This window comes from Phascolarctos cinereus, unplaced genomic scaffold (assembly GCF_003287225.1).
Source record: "Phascolarctos cinereus isolate Bilbo 61053 unplaced genomic scaffold, phaCin_HiC Scaffold_4;HRSCAF=312, whole genome shotgun sequence".
In the NCBI taxonomy this organism is placed as follows: Eukaryota; Metazoa; Chordata; class Mammalia; order Diprotodontia; family Phascolarctidae; genus Phascolarctos; species Phascolarctos cinereus.
The window spans coordinates 91,147,566-91,162,038 of record NW_027555847.1 but is presented as its reverse complement, the minus strand read 5'-3'; the positions used below and the strand labels follow the sequence as shown (position 1 = coordinate 91,162,038).

Here is a 14,473-nt window from a genome sequence, read left to right as displayed (position 1 = left end):
TTTTGATCCTATGATATATAAATCTCAGACAAATTCCAGACATCCACAGAAGACCAAAAGGTATTGATAATTTTGAGATGATATAGACACGTTAACTTGAAAGTTTTAATGACTGCTTTGAGATGATTTGAATGTATTAATGAACTAATGTGTCATAGATAGGAGTTAGTCTTTTCCCCCCAAAACCCTATAAAAAATGAGACCTTTAATTCCTGCTCCCTCTCCCAAGTGCTCTTCTATCTCCATCGCATCCATACTGCCTAATGCTCCCAACTTTAATCCATGGTTGCATGAGTAATATTCTCTCCCTCTCCTTGTCCCCATATCCTCTGCCTCTGTACCCCTTTCACTGCTTGTCTCTGTACTTTCTGTACTTTTTTTTGCCCCCACCACCTCTGTGGTTATTAAAGTGTGATTACAGCTCCATTTCCCCCTACCAATCATATCTTTTCTGTCGAGGATCCAGAGAACTGGGTGTGTCTGCCTCCATTTCATAATTTCATAAATTATCAGTTCATGCTTTTCATTGATATTTGAAAGCTCTTGGATCAAGAAGAACAGTACATAGTAAGCATCAAACATTGCCCGCAGACTTACTGATTTTATTAGGAATGAGTGGTTACTGTTATACCAGAATCAGAATAGTAATGTTACCAAATTTGGACTAGTTAGGGCAAAAAAATAAAAATGAACATCAAACTAGAATAAAAGCTAAAGATGAGGAGATATTGTGGAAAACCTGCAATAGCTTCAGTCTACTTATCCGGTAATGTTTAGCCTAGAGAAACACTGAGGGGGAGCACTGCAAAGCTGTCTCCAAGTAACTTGAAAGGCTGTTATGTGGAAGTAAAATTTTATTCTTTTGGTTCAGAGGGCTGAACCAGAACGAATGGGTAGAAGTTGCAGAGACATATTTAGCCTTGATGTCAGAACCTCTGTGCCATTTAGCTACAACTTTCTTTTTTCTTTGTCTTTATTGTGGGAGCATAAATATTAATGTAGTTAAATACTTTCAATAGTACATCACTTCACTGGTCATTAGACAAATTTCAAATACCTCTACAAGCTTAATAATTGTAGATAGTCCAAAAACTGATGCTTCACATTTGGCCTTATTTCATCACTCCATCCATTACCACCCCACTGGTAATAGAAGCAGCTTATATAGGATCGAAGGCCATTTAAAAGTTTTTGTTTGCTTCATGGATTGACCTCACCACATAATTAATCTCTTAGTGTCCATAGTAATAGACCTCTCTGTCCCTAGCTGAGCTAGACTTGGACAGCATGTTCAGTCTTGACCATACTTTGAGCATGGTAGAGCTTACCAGATTTAAATTCTGATGGCCTTTGAAAAAGGTGATTTTTTGGGGAGGAAAGCCACTGGGTGGGGTTGGGGGGCGAGGTACTGCTACTTTAATAGGTAGTTTAATATCAGCGTCTGGAAGCTTTGGAAGATACATGTTAATAACATTTACTGTTACTTTTAGCCCTAAGCGAGGCTTCTCAAATCTTATGTGTGCTGGTAGAATACCTTTAATGGGTTCATTGTTTAATATTGCCTAACTGCTTAGTCAGAGGTAACTTTGCATTTCGGTGGCCATAAGTAGGTGGTTTTTGGGTGTTTTACTTGGACTGGTACTATTTGGCCACTTGCACAGAGTGACACCTATCTGCAAATGAACAAATTCCAGAAATAATTATAAAAATCATAACAACTTCATTTGTAAAGAAATGGGAAGTAAAAATACAAAACCACAAATCTATTTAATAGCTTTGGTTTTCCTATCCATTTGGTAATCTGCTTAATTTGGATATGTAAACATACTCTGCTGTACCACCCCATCTTAATTTGCAATGTTAACGTTTGACCTACAACAGTCCTGAAAAACCCGGTTGTAATATTATTTGTGTAGCATTTTAAAGTTCACAGAGCCCCCTTCCCCAGAACTCTTTACACTGAACTATTCAGCTTTCCCTTCTGATCTTAATAGATGAGGAAACTGAGCCTCCAAAGACTAGATGTGGTTTCCCATAGTCACACAACTAGTAATTGTTGGGACAGAAGGTTCGAATCCAGTACTTCAGATTCCATTTTCAGATATGTGAAAAATTTTGTCCAAAGTGTTGAAGGAACCAATTAATGGACTTCGGCCAGCACCTGTAGTAAAATTTCATTTGTCATAGGATTTGGTGTGTTGTACGGTTGTTTGGTGTGGTGAATGCCCATTCTTATCAAAGCTCACCATTCTTATTTTGCAGAGTATGCTTTTTTCTTCTTAGGTGCTGGAATATAATATGAATAAAACTTATTTGTGACTTTTTAAACATCAATATAAGTATTTCTGCAGCTGGCAAAAATGAATTGCAAATTGCAGAATCTTATAATTACTCTTAGTTGTGTTCGTGACAAAAGAGCTAACCTATTTTTTTCTTTTTGATGGCATTAAAATTTTATTAGGCATTTATATTAAGCAGAAAATGACAAACACTGGAACGTAATTGTTAAACTAGGTTACTTAGTGAAACTTACAATTTAGGATAAAAATTAATAGAACATAATTTCTGCTTGGATTCGTTGGTATTTCCTTCAAGAGATACATACAAGTTTAATTTGTAATTTCAAATGTACAGTGATATCTTAATTATCCTTGTTTGGATTGGCTGGGTCTAATTTTTATCTCCATTCTACTTTTTCCCTTCCTGTTAAATTTTTGGGGCATATTCCCCTACCAACAGTTGCTCAGTGACTACTTTTAATAATTATCTTAAAATGAAATTAAGCAGTTAAAAAGACTGTTAAAGGAATATACTGCATTTCAAAATGAAATACAAAGGGCTGAAGAAGCTAACCTATTTTAGGAGAAATGTAAAATGAAAATGCTTCTGTCATTTCAGTCCTTAATTGGGGTATATCATTGTCATGTAAAAAAAATTGCACATTGATGCCTATTTTGAATATTCTGGAAGTTTTCTGATCAAAGCGATGCTATTGTGAATCTTTCAAGTTATCCCTAATTTTTTTCTTATGTATGTTCAGGATTTCTTTGAGATTGCAATTAATCTATATAATCAGAAACACCATTGTCTTTGAGGATCTTGGTGGGTAGAAGAGGAAGTCGAAGGGTCTTCTTCTCACACCCATTCCATAACTCTGTCATACAAAACTCTGTTGTAATATTTGTTAAGAGAGTGGGTGTAATTACAGTAAAAGGTTACAGGTAAAGGTCAAAAGTTTATTTAGGTCACAGATACTTTTTTTCCCCGCAGCAGTAAAACAAGTTAAGTCAGATTTCATCTATTCAAGTGAAGCCACTACAAAATACAGCATCAAGACTTATGAACCCAAGAAGGCTCAGTAGCCTTAACAGACTGTTCTCTCTCCCAAGAGTCAAATTATTTGGAGCGTTTCAGTTTTCCATGGAGTAAACTTGAAAATGAAAGAGAACACTGGTGCCATTATCAAAACCAATTTCATGGACCCTGGGTTAAAAATTCTTCATCTACTGTAATGTGTTCTGGCTGAGAATTCCTTCTACAGTGTCTCCAGCACTTGCTCAAGCTAGTTAACAAAGACCCAATAAAGTTAGCTTTGGGTTGGCTTTAATTGTTAGATTTCTCCTCTTGTACCTTGACAGAATCTACTTTTTTGTAATTTCCATGAATTGTTCCTAGTTCTTCTCCTTTGAACCAAGTAGAATAAATCTTATTGACAGTAGTTTATACAGTGCTTTAAGGTTTACAAAGTACTCTACTTGCTTAAATCTCATTTGATCCTCAATGACCCTTTGAGGAAAGGTACTATTATCCCTGAAAGAACTGAGACTGAGAGTCAAGTCAACAAGCATTATACAAGCAGGAAGATAAGTCTCTGTCCTTGGGGAGTTTACAGTCTAATGGGGAAAGCCTACACCCTAATGGAAGTACTCAAAGAAGAGTCTTTGTAGAGAAAGTCTCAGTGCAACTTGGAGAGGGCTGTACTGGGCGTCCTTAAAATAGGTTCCTGAGTCAGCCAGTCGGAAGGGAGGGGCCAGAGTTGGAAAGGTAATTCCAATGTGTGCTGTCCAAAAGTGAAGGGACCTTCCAGGATGAAGAGGTTTCTGAGGCTTTGCAGAGGACACTTGGGAGAGCCAGGAGTGAAGCCTCGAGAGAAATGAAAAGGTTAATTAAGTGATTTGGCCAGGGTCACACAACTAGTGAGTTTTTGAGGGAAGATTTAAAACGAGGTCTTCCTGACTCCAAGGTCAGCCCAGTCCACTACATCACCTAAATCTACCTGCCTTATTTCATATCGGAGCCTTTGAGTATAACTTGTTGGTGGGGGCTTTGTTACCTGCAAAGTGCTTTCTCCACCATATCCCCATGTGGTGAGTGCAGTTAATATCCCCTCTAGTTTAACCTTCCCCAACACCTTTTACCTGCTCCCATGGCATGATCTGGAGCTCTATCACCTTCTCAGTTGTGCTGTCATTTTTTCCCCCCAAAGGATTCCCCAATCATAAACAAGTCCTGCTAATAAGCAGTTCAAGAAGGAAATTTTCTTTATTTCTGTTTTCTTCTGTTAACTTGCTCTAATGTGAAGAATAGCCAGAACTTTAGGTCCTTGTGAAAACAGTAATTATTCTGCACAAATCTGCCTTTTCTGTGACTTTTTCCGTTCTCTTTTGCCAAAGAATTTCATTTGATGCCTGGCATCAGATGTCCACGTGGGAGAGGGCTCTTTGGAAAATCAGAGAGTTTCCTCTCCTGACTAATATATAGGATGATTAGGTTGAACTAGAAGTACCGGTTTCCACAGTAATGTAGATCTGATCATGATGAAGGAGAGGATGAAATAACAGCATCTGGGCTAGGCATCACAAGACAAGCCCAAGCCTGTGAGAGGCTGGAAAGTATCCTGAGACAGGTAGTCGGAGTAGGACCTTTTCTCTCCTAATAAAACATGTTGCATTAGTGACCTGAAGGAGAAAACTACGTGTACATGGACAGTACTGCAAATTATTTTCTTGGGAGAAAATGCATTTCTTTTCTTTTTAAAGTATCAGGAAGATGCCATAGAATTTCCCTACCAGATGGATAAAATAATATTTGGCACTGGTAGTAGAGGCATATTGTAGTAAAAAAAGACAGATTGGATAATGTTTGTGTATATGATGCTATAATCAGTTTCCATAAAGATTATAAACTGTAGCAGAAACCCAGGCAGCATTAGATTTTTGTCATTACTGATCAGCATAAGGTATCTTCAGTTTGGGACAGGGTGAAGGAATATGTGGACAATTTGAATAACTTCCCAGTTAGGAATATTGCCTGTGTCCCCAGGAAAGGAAACTAATGATTAGAGGCATTAAGTTCTTGACCACTGACTTCTGGGAAACTACATGTGTTACTCAGAACTGAAATTGAAGAAGCTGAGGTAAATATTGGAGGTGCCTCAAAATATTGAGTTTGTACTTCAGCTTCATGAAGCAAGCCACTTGAGTGGCAAGGTGAAGTCTAAGGGGACCCATGAGAGTACCTGGGGTTTAATGATACCTTTCACAGAAATTGAAACTTGCCAAGCCAGTGTAGACCATATTTGACCTGGCAGGGAGTGTTCTTGTTTAACAAGCAAAACTGATGCATTCACGCTTAAACAATTTGGCCTTTGTGGGATATCGTGCAGAACAGTAAATCCTAGGGACTTGGGAGGAAGCTTTAGTGATATGTTGAGGAGGGTTTTAGAAATAATTAGAAATAGGAAGCAATAATGCTTTTTCCAGTCAGTCAGTAGACATTTATTAAGCTATGTGCCAGGTACTGTACTAAGTAAACACTGGATATAGGAATACTAGGGGAGTTGGGGGAAGATACTTGGCCGGGGGCAGAACAGAGAAGTGCAGAAGAGTACAGCTTGTCTGGAAAGGAAGCAATGGGTGGCCTGGATGCTGTACTTCGGTGGAGGTTTGATGAAAAGCTTTTCACTCTGTCCTTCAGTCCTCAGGGGCACCGGATACTGGTGAGGTGTGTGTACTAAGGCTGATGAAATTTTGCAGGATGTTGAGGTGATTCCAAAGAATCATTATGCAGCTGGGGAAAGATGGATTCTTTAGAAAAAGAGAAAGATTGAAGAAATTGAAAGGTGGCCCATGCGATCAAGTTTGGATTTGAGCCAGAAATGGTCTCTCACTGCTGAAAACTACATTTACTCCTTTGGTTCTCATTGTTTTTCATATCACTAGAGCATTATAGAGATCTTAGAAAGAGATTGTCCACTTCTTGTACTTACCCGTAAGTCCTTGCATAATAAAGGCCAGCAATACCTATTTATTTGACAGAGAGAAACGAAGAAGAGAATTCCCAAGGTGAAAGCTGAGGAATAGACACTGAGGGAAAAAGACCTTATATTTGCAACAGCTTCTTGGGAGGAAAGTGGTAGTAGAATCTCCCACCCCCACCCTTAAAATTTTTTGTTTAATTTTTTTAACAAAACGGAAGAGACATTTATTTGTTCTTTGTTGTTAGAGAGAGGCGTTTCTACTGTGATAACCAAGGTAATAATCTAAGAGGTTTGTTCTCCCTGTGTTTCTGGTTTTTTTGATAAAGTTATGAGCTTTTTGTTACGGACAATAGGTTTTCAAAAAGTGAGAGTGCTGACTGAAAACTACACAAAGGGAAAACTCTTCTGGTCATGTCTGAGAGTACTAAAGGTGGGACAGGGAGGAGCATTAAAAATTTTAAGCAAATTTGTGTGTACTTTTTTCTGGAAATGGTTATCACCCTTGAGAGGGTTTATAATGTTTCCAACAGTGCTTTCTATTACAGTGAAACTATTTTACAAATAAAACTACTTCTATTGATGTGAATGCTTGTTTACTTTTTATTAGCCAGCAGGAATGTTCTCAGACATTTAACATGTCTGAAAATTTTCTTAAAAAAGCAATACTATGTAAGTAAAATAGTATTTGACAGTGTAATCAAGGATTGCGAGGATTATACTTTATGTGGTCTGTATATAAAGCAAGAAAGGTAAAACTGCTACTTAATTTTATGATCTGGCTTCATAGGCTCCTAGTAGATACCATTATTAGAGCCTAATCTAGTTCTAGTTGTTTCTGGAATACAAGGAAGGTAGAGTATTCAGACAACTCTTCTCTAATTTAGGTTCACAGATTTTCCAACAAATAAGGTGGTCTTTCTAGTGTATGATTTTTAAAAATGCCAAATTCTTATCTGTCAAGTCATTTGAGGTGTTATTTAAATTCCAAGAAACTTGAGCCCACAGACTTCTGTTTCCTCAGTGATAGATAGTGTGATTCCATTCTGTTTCACACAGTAGTGGTAGAAGGTGCTTCTCCCTTGGACATATTTAAGGCTTTGTTTCTAGTTAGTCAGATTTTGGGTTTGCAGTTGAAATTCCTTATTTTTAACCATAAACTATAAATTGAGAGTTGGAAAGGACCTTATGCCATCTTTCACCAACTTTCTCATTTTACAGGGGAGGAATTGAAGGCCAGAGAGACCCAGTGACTTTCATCCAAGGTCATAAAGTTAATCAGTAACAGAACTGGGATTCAAATTCAGGTGTTCTGATTCTAAAATCCAGCTTATTTTCCACTGTCCATGCTGCCTCTCAGTAATCAGTGGAGCAGTTGGGGGAAATAAATAGAAATTTATGAGATTTTATGTTGCCTTTAAAGTGCAGCTAGGTGGCCCAGCACCTAGAGAGCATTGGACCTGAAGTTAGGAAGACCGTAGTTCAAATTCAGCCTCAGATGCTTCGACGAGTTGGGTAACTTTGGTTAAGACACTTAATCTTTGTCTCAGTTCTCCATCTGTGAAACGGGGATAATAATAATTTTGCCTTATTTTTTAAAAATGCACAACATTGTCAGATTTTTTTCCCTTAAAAAATGCATGTTTGGAGAAAGAGTTCTTAAAATCATGTGTTAAGAACAACATGATATAGGAGAAAGAACAGTGGGCTTTGGATATAGGAAATGCAGATTCTGTTCCTGCTCCACTACTCACTCACTGTAGCAGGTTGTTTCCCCAGTCTGGGCTTCAGTTTACTCATTTGTAAAGTGAGAGAGCATAAATTGATAAACAATTGGAAATGGACCTGAGAGGTCATTTAGTTCAACTTCTTTGTTTTACGGATGAGGAAATGAAGGCCTGGAGAGGTTAGGTGACTTTCCCCCAAAGGCACATAGTTAGCAAGTAACAGAACTGGAGTTTGAGAATATTTACTCTTAGTCTTACATACTACATACTTGTCTGTTACTAGAGGAATGAAATTCTACAAGAGCTGTCCTCTGGTTTGTTTGTTTTTTTTCCATTTTATTTTATCTTCTTGGTTTTCTGCCTTCTCAACTACTTTTGCCTTCTTTTGATATGTATTTGGCTGCCTTTATATAATAGATGGACAAAGTTTTTTTTCATATGATTTAAAAATATTCTCCTTATCTTTACAGGTTTCTTTTGCCAACGTTCAACACATCACATTTGGACCATGGGGAATATATTTGCTAACCTCTTCAAGGGGCTCTTTGGCAAAAAAGAAATGCGGATTCTAATGGTTGGTCTGGATGCTGCAGGAAAGACAACTATTTTGTACAAACTGAAGCTGGGTGAAATAGTAACTACTATTCCCACTATAGGTGAGCAATTAGTGTTGCATAAGTAAGTGGCAATTCTGTGGTATGGGTCAAATGAAGGCTCTTGAATTAGAGCCTCTAATAAAGGCAACTTTCCTCCTAGTTGTAGCAGCAGCAGGAAGGGAAGAGAAAATTGAGCAGTACAGCTGGGAGCTTTACTGAAAAGACAAGAATTTAAGAGAAATTGGAAAGGCTCTCAGTAACTTTGAACAACTGAGTATTTGCAAGTCTCCAGTGAAAGCTTAGTAACTGGGGAGCCAGGATCACACATTATCGTTTCTAGCAGTGGGTTTGCTTCTACAAAGTTAAAGAGGCTGCTCTGAATTTTTAAAAGAAAAGACAGTTCTTTAAAAAGACTTTCAGTGTTTTTGTTTTTTGGGGTGGGGTGGTGCTGGTGGTTAGATTTTGGGCAATATTTCCCAAAAAAAGTATCCTGAAAGGACTTTTATTCATACAAAAGTTCATAGTTATCATTCTGGTAATAGTTATGGTCAGTTTTGATCCGTGTCAGTCAGTAGACTGACATTAAATGGCTATTTTGTGCAGCACTGTACTAAGTGCTGCTTAGCAAGGAGCTCAGAATCTATTGGAGGAGACAATGTGGAAACTTTATACAGGATAAATTGGAAGTAAACAGTGGGGAGGCACTAGAATTAAAAGGTATCAGGCAGGGCTTCTTGTAGAAGGTGAGATTTTAGCTGGGACCTGAAGGAAGCCAAGAGGTAGAGATAAGGAGAGCATGGAGTGATGGGGAGATTGCTGTGAAAATGCCTAGAGTCTGGAGATTGGAGTGTCTAGTGTGAAGAATGGCAAGGAGAGGCCAGTATTACTGGATTGCAAATTGGGAGGGAAGAGATTGGCAAGTCTAAAGAATGGAAAGGTAGAAAGGGGTCAAGTTATGAAGAGCTTTGAACACCAAACAGGGTTTTATATTTGATCCTGAGGGTGATTTGGAGACACTGGAATTTATTGGGGGGGGGGTATTACCATGTGACCTGCACGTTAGGAAAATCACTTTGGCAGCTGAGTGGAAGATGGAATGGCATGGGAAGAGACTTGAGATATGGAGACTCACCTATAGTCTACTGTAATATGCTGGCCTAAGGTACACCGGATTAGTGGTGTTGTCAGAGGAGAAAGGGGGGCATCTGCAAGAAATATCACTAAGTTAAAACTGAAAGGCCTTGGCAACCAATTAGATATGGGGGCTGAGAGAGAATGAGGATGATACCTAGGTTGCCAGCCTGAAAAATTGGGGTATGGCACTTAGTAGGAAGACAGTGACCATACAGGTATTTAATAGACTGAATTATTATTCTGTGTTTATAGAATACTTATGTTGCATCTCTGAGATGTATTCAGTTGGGGCACACCTCAGTTCTAATTGTAAATACACGAAATTTGGCTACACAGCCAGAAATTTGAGGTGGTTCTGTGGTATCTCATTTAGTGGTGTTTTTTGAGTCCACACCTATGATTTCGTTATTATAGGGAGCTCTCAATGAGGAAACCCCCTCTACCAGTAGAGATCAACAACTGTCTTTCAACATTGAAATTGTTCCAGGGCACTGGGGGAGTAAGTGACATGCCCAGGGTAGCACAACCAGTGTGGGTCAGAGGCTAGACTTAACAACCTATAGCTTTCTGATGTAGCCTGACTTTGGATCCTGTACTATACTAGTTCATGTTTTTACTTAAAAAAGAGATTTGGAAAATAGCAAATTGAATAGCTATGAAGCTTCTTTTGTTTAATGCTTTGTTGGTACTATTAGCTATTTTCAAGATGGCAGTTTATAATGGTTCTAGTTAGCTGCCGAGTTTTACAAAAGAACATCCTATCACTAATTTTTTACTTTGGGACTTAGGGTCTTATAAAATCAAGACATTATATAGACTAATGGGTTGTACTGTAAAATCATTATTGTTTTTAAATTCTTGCAGGTTTCAACGTAGAAACTGTAGAATACAAAAACATTAGCTTCACAGTGTGGGATGTAGGTGGCCAGGACAAGATCCGACCCCTGTGGCGCCATTACTTCCAGAACACACAAGGTGAGTCATAGATTTGGGTCCTTTCACCTCCTACCCCAAGAATCAATTGATGCTTCAGGGCTGTGCTAGGTACTGAGAGAGAAACAAAGCTATAGGCCTCTGCTCTCCATACTAATAGTTAATTTTCTTGAGCACTTGGAGACTTATAAAGTGTTTTCCCACAAAATCCTATGAGTCAGGTAGTGCAAATACTATCCAATTTACAGATCAGGACCCCAGCCTCAGAGAGATGAACTGGTTTGCCCAAGGTTGAGGAATGCAGACTTGAATTCAGGTTGTCCAACTCTCAGTCCAGTTCTTTCCACTTATACATTGAAATCCTCTATATGTAACTATAGTGTAGCATAGACTGTAAGTATATGGAAGGTATCACAGGGATATGGAAGTATTAGATTTATTAAGAAGTCTTTAATGGAAAGCTTTTGGTGACTGAGTAATTATTTTTTTCCTTCAGATGTATAACATTCTGGTAGTGCCAGAATTCTTTTTTTCAATAGTCATCCTATAATGGTGTATATCAATAAATTTTCATTTGCTTTGATCTCTTAGCTATGCCAGTTAGTATTTATAGGATAATTAGCACAGTGTATCTTAAGACAAACTAACAAACCTTTAAGAATGTGTCTTACAACCTTCTTGAAATGCTGCTTTCTTATTTTGTAGGACTGATTTTTGTGGTTGACAGTAATGACAGAGAACGAGTGAATGAGGCCCGAGAAGAACTGATGAGAATGTTGGCAGAGGATGAGCTTAGAGATGCTGTCTTATTAGTGTTTGCTAACAAACAGGTAGATGTTTGAAGAATATTCAGAATTGTTTGCCTTGCTGAGTTTGTTTTGTGGGTGACCAGAAAATGTGAGAGTTGGTATTTATTGCTTATGTGTCATAGAATCTTAAATTGTCAGAACTAGAAAGGACATTTGAAAGTATCAAGTCTACCCCCTTTATTTTACAGAGGAGGAAACTGAGGCCCCAATAAGAGGATGTAATATACTTTAGTTACAAAGCAGGTCAGTAGTTGAGTCACAACTAGAGCCCAGGTCTAAAATTATTGTCAGTTTGTTGTGGTCTTAACTGTACCAAGACTACTGTGCCCCATTGTAGGCTTTTATATTTTGAAACGGTAGTAAAAAGGATTGCCACCTGTGGTGGGTGAAAGATGAAATGACTGAAGCAACAAAGGTTCGATCTTCCAAGCATGTCACTTTATTAAGCAGTGCGTAGCAGTTGCCCAAAAAACCAGGACCAAATCTCCTCAGCTTAGGCCTGGGCTCTTAATATAGGGGGAGATGGATTTATACATTAAAAACAAATAAGACCAGTTAATTAAAAGGAAACAATACAAATTAGGTAATCTGATTTCTAATTGGAGGAAAGATTAGGGACTTTCCAAATTGGGAGGGGGAGAGGAAACAGGTACAATTCTCTGAATTCAGAAAAGGAGAAAGGGGTATGTACAATCAGAGATGGTCTAGAGAAGAGTGTTGAGGGTTGACTGGCTGACTGGTAGGGAGAGATTTGGTTATATTCGTGGAGGGACTTCCTAGAAAGGTTAACCACAGATAGGTTGCTGTGAGAGACTATAGAAAAGGTACTAGATCTAAGAATAGCAGTGATCTCTTTTGGGGGTTGGCACTTGGGGAGGAGCCTGGCCCAGAGTAGTCTTACCTGGATAACAGGACTCTGACCCTTTGAGCTCACATGGCTTCTGTCATTCCATTCTGAAAACCACTTTCCCCCCTCTTTTTTACCAGGATCTTCCCAATGCCATGAATGCAGCTGAAATCACAGATAAACTTGGACTGCATTCTCTTCGTCACAGAAACTGGTACATCCAAGCCACCTGTGCCACTAGTGGGGATGGGCTCTATGAAGGACTGGACTGGTTGTCCAATCAGCTCCGAAACCAGAAATGAATCGACAAAAGTTCCTCCTCCCTTTTTCCTTCTCTCCCTCTTATTTCCTCCTATTCGCCCTTCGCTTTACTCTCATGTGGCAAACTGTGCTACTTTGTGGTATTGAGTGCCGGAAGCTGTTTTTTCCTACCCCTTGTCACAGTATGTATTGCACCATGCTGTAAATGTGGCAAATACAGGCCTGAAAACAGGTTTCTTATTTAATGTAAATAGTTTTTGTTTCCAATGGGGCAGTTTCTGGCACTCCTATGCAATATTACTCAGCTTTTTTTATTGTAAAAAATCAACTCACCGTTTAGTACTGGGAAGGGATTTTAAGCACATTGACACTTGGGTTGCTGGGGGTTAACGTGCAGCAGCAGAGCCGAATGCTACTCCTACTGGCTTGTGAGATCTGTGTTGAGATCCATTTTGGTGGTTGGTTTTTAACCTGAACTCTGTATTTTTTTAAATAGTAAAAAAATAAAAAAAGACAAGTAAAACACTTGAACACACAGAACAGAGAAATATGCTTAGTGTAGGTTTTGCAGTAACAACTTGAATACCAGACCATTGTAATTGTCTGCAGTTTCTCTTTTGAAACTTGAGAAATGATGATAAAAATCAAACAATTGATCAATTTTGCATGGTTAAAATAGAGATCCATGTAATGCTATGTCTTTGGATCTTTATGTATTTCATAGAGTTTGTGCTTGTATTTGTGCTCACATGGATACTTATTAGGAAAAAAAGCCTTGAGGTTGTGGTTCAGAGCAGGCTGCACATTGAGAGCATTGGATCTTCAATCCTAAACCGTTTATAACTAGACTTTTCCCCTCTTGCAGTTCAGGTCAGGCTGTGATTAGTTCTCCATCGCACTTGAATAACTCTTAGGAAGGACACAATTATGGCTGGTTATAAACATTGAGAAAAGCTTTCTGACATTTGGACAACAAAAAAACCAGCCTTTTAATTTTGGTCAAGTGTGTGGTGCTTCTGTTTGAAACCTCTCCACAGTAAGTACAGCCTACGTTGGTCCCAAAGCTCAGTTGGAGGTATTTCAAAAACACAGTCAGGAACACCAGGCATTTCTCTATGGTGTCTAGGTTTCGAAAGAAAATAAATTGAGCATGAGAGCTTGGGGAGTCATTCCATTCTAGAAGTATTCGGTCCCGTTTTGGAACAATCCCCCTATCTGTATATGTGTGAAATGTCCTTTACTACCCCTCATTACTACAAGAGTCAGATTTGCCATCTGAAAAAAAAATCTTTCCTTTTTTTTTTCTTTTGTATTTTGATAAACACTGAAGAAGCTGGAGCTGTGAAACTTTGTCTCGGGAAAAACTCAGAACTGGTTTGTTTGGTGTTGTGGAAACTCTTACTGCTTTCAGTACACACTTAGTAATCGACTGTTTTGTATACTTGTTTTCAGTTTTCATTTGGACAAACAAGCACTGTAATTAAAGCTATTAGAATAAAATCTCTGAACTATTTCATGGGGGTTTTTGGTACCTTAATACTACCTAAGTTGCTGATGACTCTGCAGTAATGATTAAGTGAAAGACTCTCCAGTCCAGACTGGTCACTGTAAGCTGGTCTGTGGTACTAGTAATTGGCAGCCACAAACTATTTTCCCCATTAAAGACTCCTGGCCTTTTTGATGATGGCAATAGTTTTCCCACATAATTCAAAGTTCTCAGTGATAATCATGTCAGCTGTAATGCAAGGTATAATGGAAAGAACATTTGAGTCCTGTGACACTTAGTATGACCTTGGGTAAGTCACTTAACTTTGGCCTCAGTTGTCTTATCTGTAAAATGAAAGTTCAACTAGGTGGCCCTGAGCTCTTTTCCAACTCAAGGTCTTTTGTAATGGGGATATAAGCTAGAA

At 38.5% G+C, this 14,473-nt stretch overlaps 1 protein-coding gene across 2 annotated transcripts in view; it reads left to right on the top strand.

Moving 5' to 3' along the window:
* The window catches only part of ARF1 (ARF GTPase 1), a 31,803-nt gene extending 17,726 nt beyond the window's left edge, over nucleotides 1-14,077 (top strand). For both annotated transcript variants that reach the window (XM_020999075.2, XM_020999074.2), the window contains exons 2-5: nucleotides 8,454-8,639; nucleotides 10,578-10,688; nucleotides 11,352-11,476; nucleotides 12,443-14,077. In XM_020999075.2, the coding sequence (XP_020854734.1) occupies nucleotides 8,492-8,639; nucleotides 10,578-10,688; nucleotides 11,352-11,476; nucleotides 12,443-12,604 (546 nt within the window). In that variant the 5' untranslated portion in view covers nucleotides 8,454-8,491 and the 3' untranslated portion in view covers nucleotides 12,605-14,077. The remainder of the gene's footprint in view (nucleotides 1-8,453; nucleotides 8,640-10,577; nucleotides 10,689-11,351; nucleotides 11,477-12,442) is intronic.
* Nucleotides 14,078-14,473: the final 396 nt, after the last annotated feature.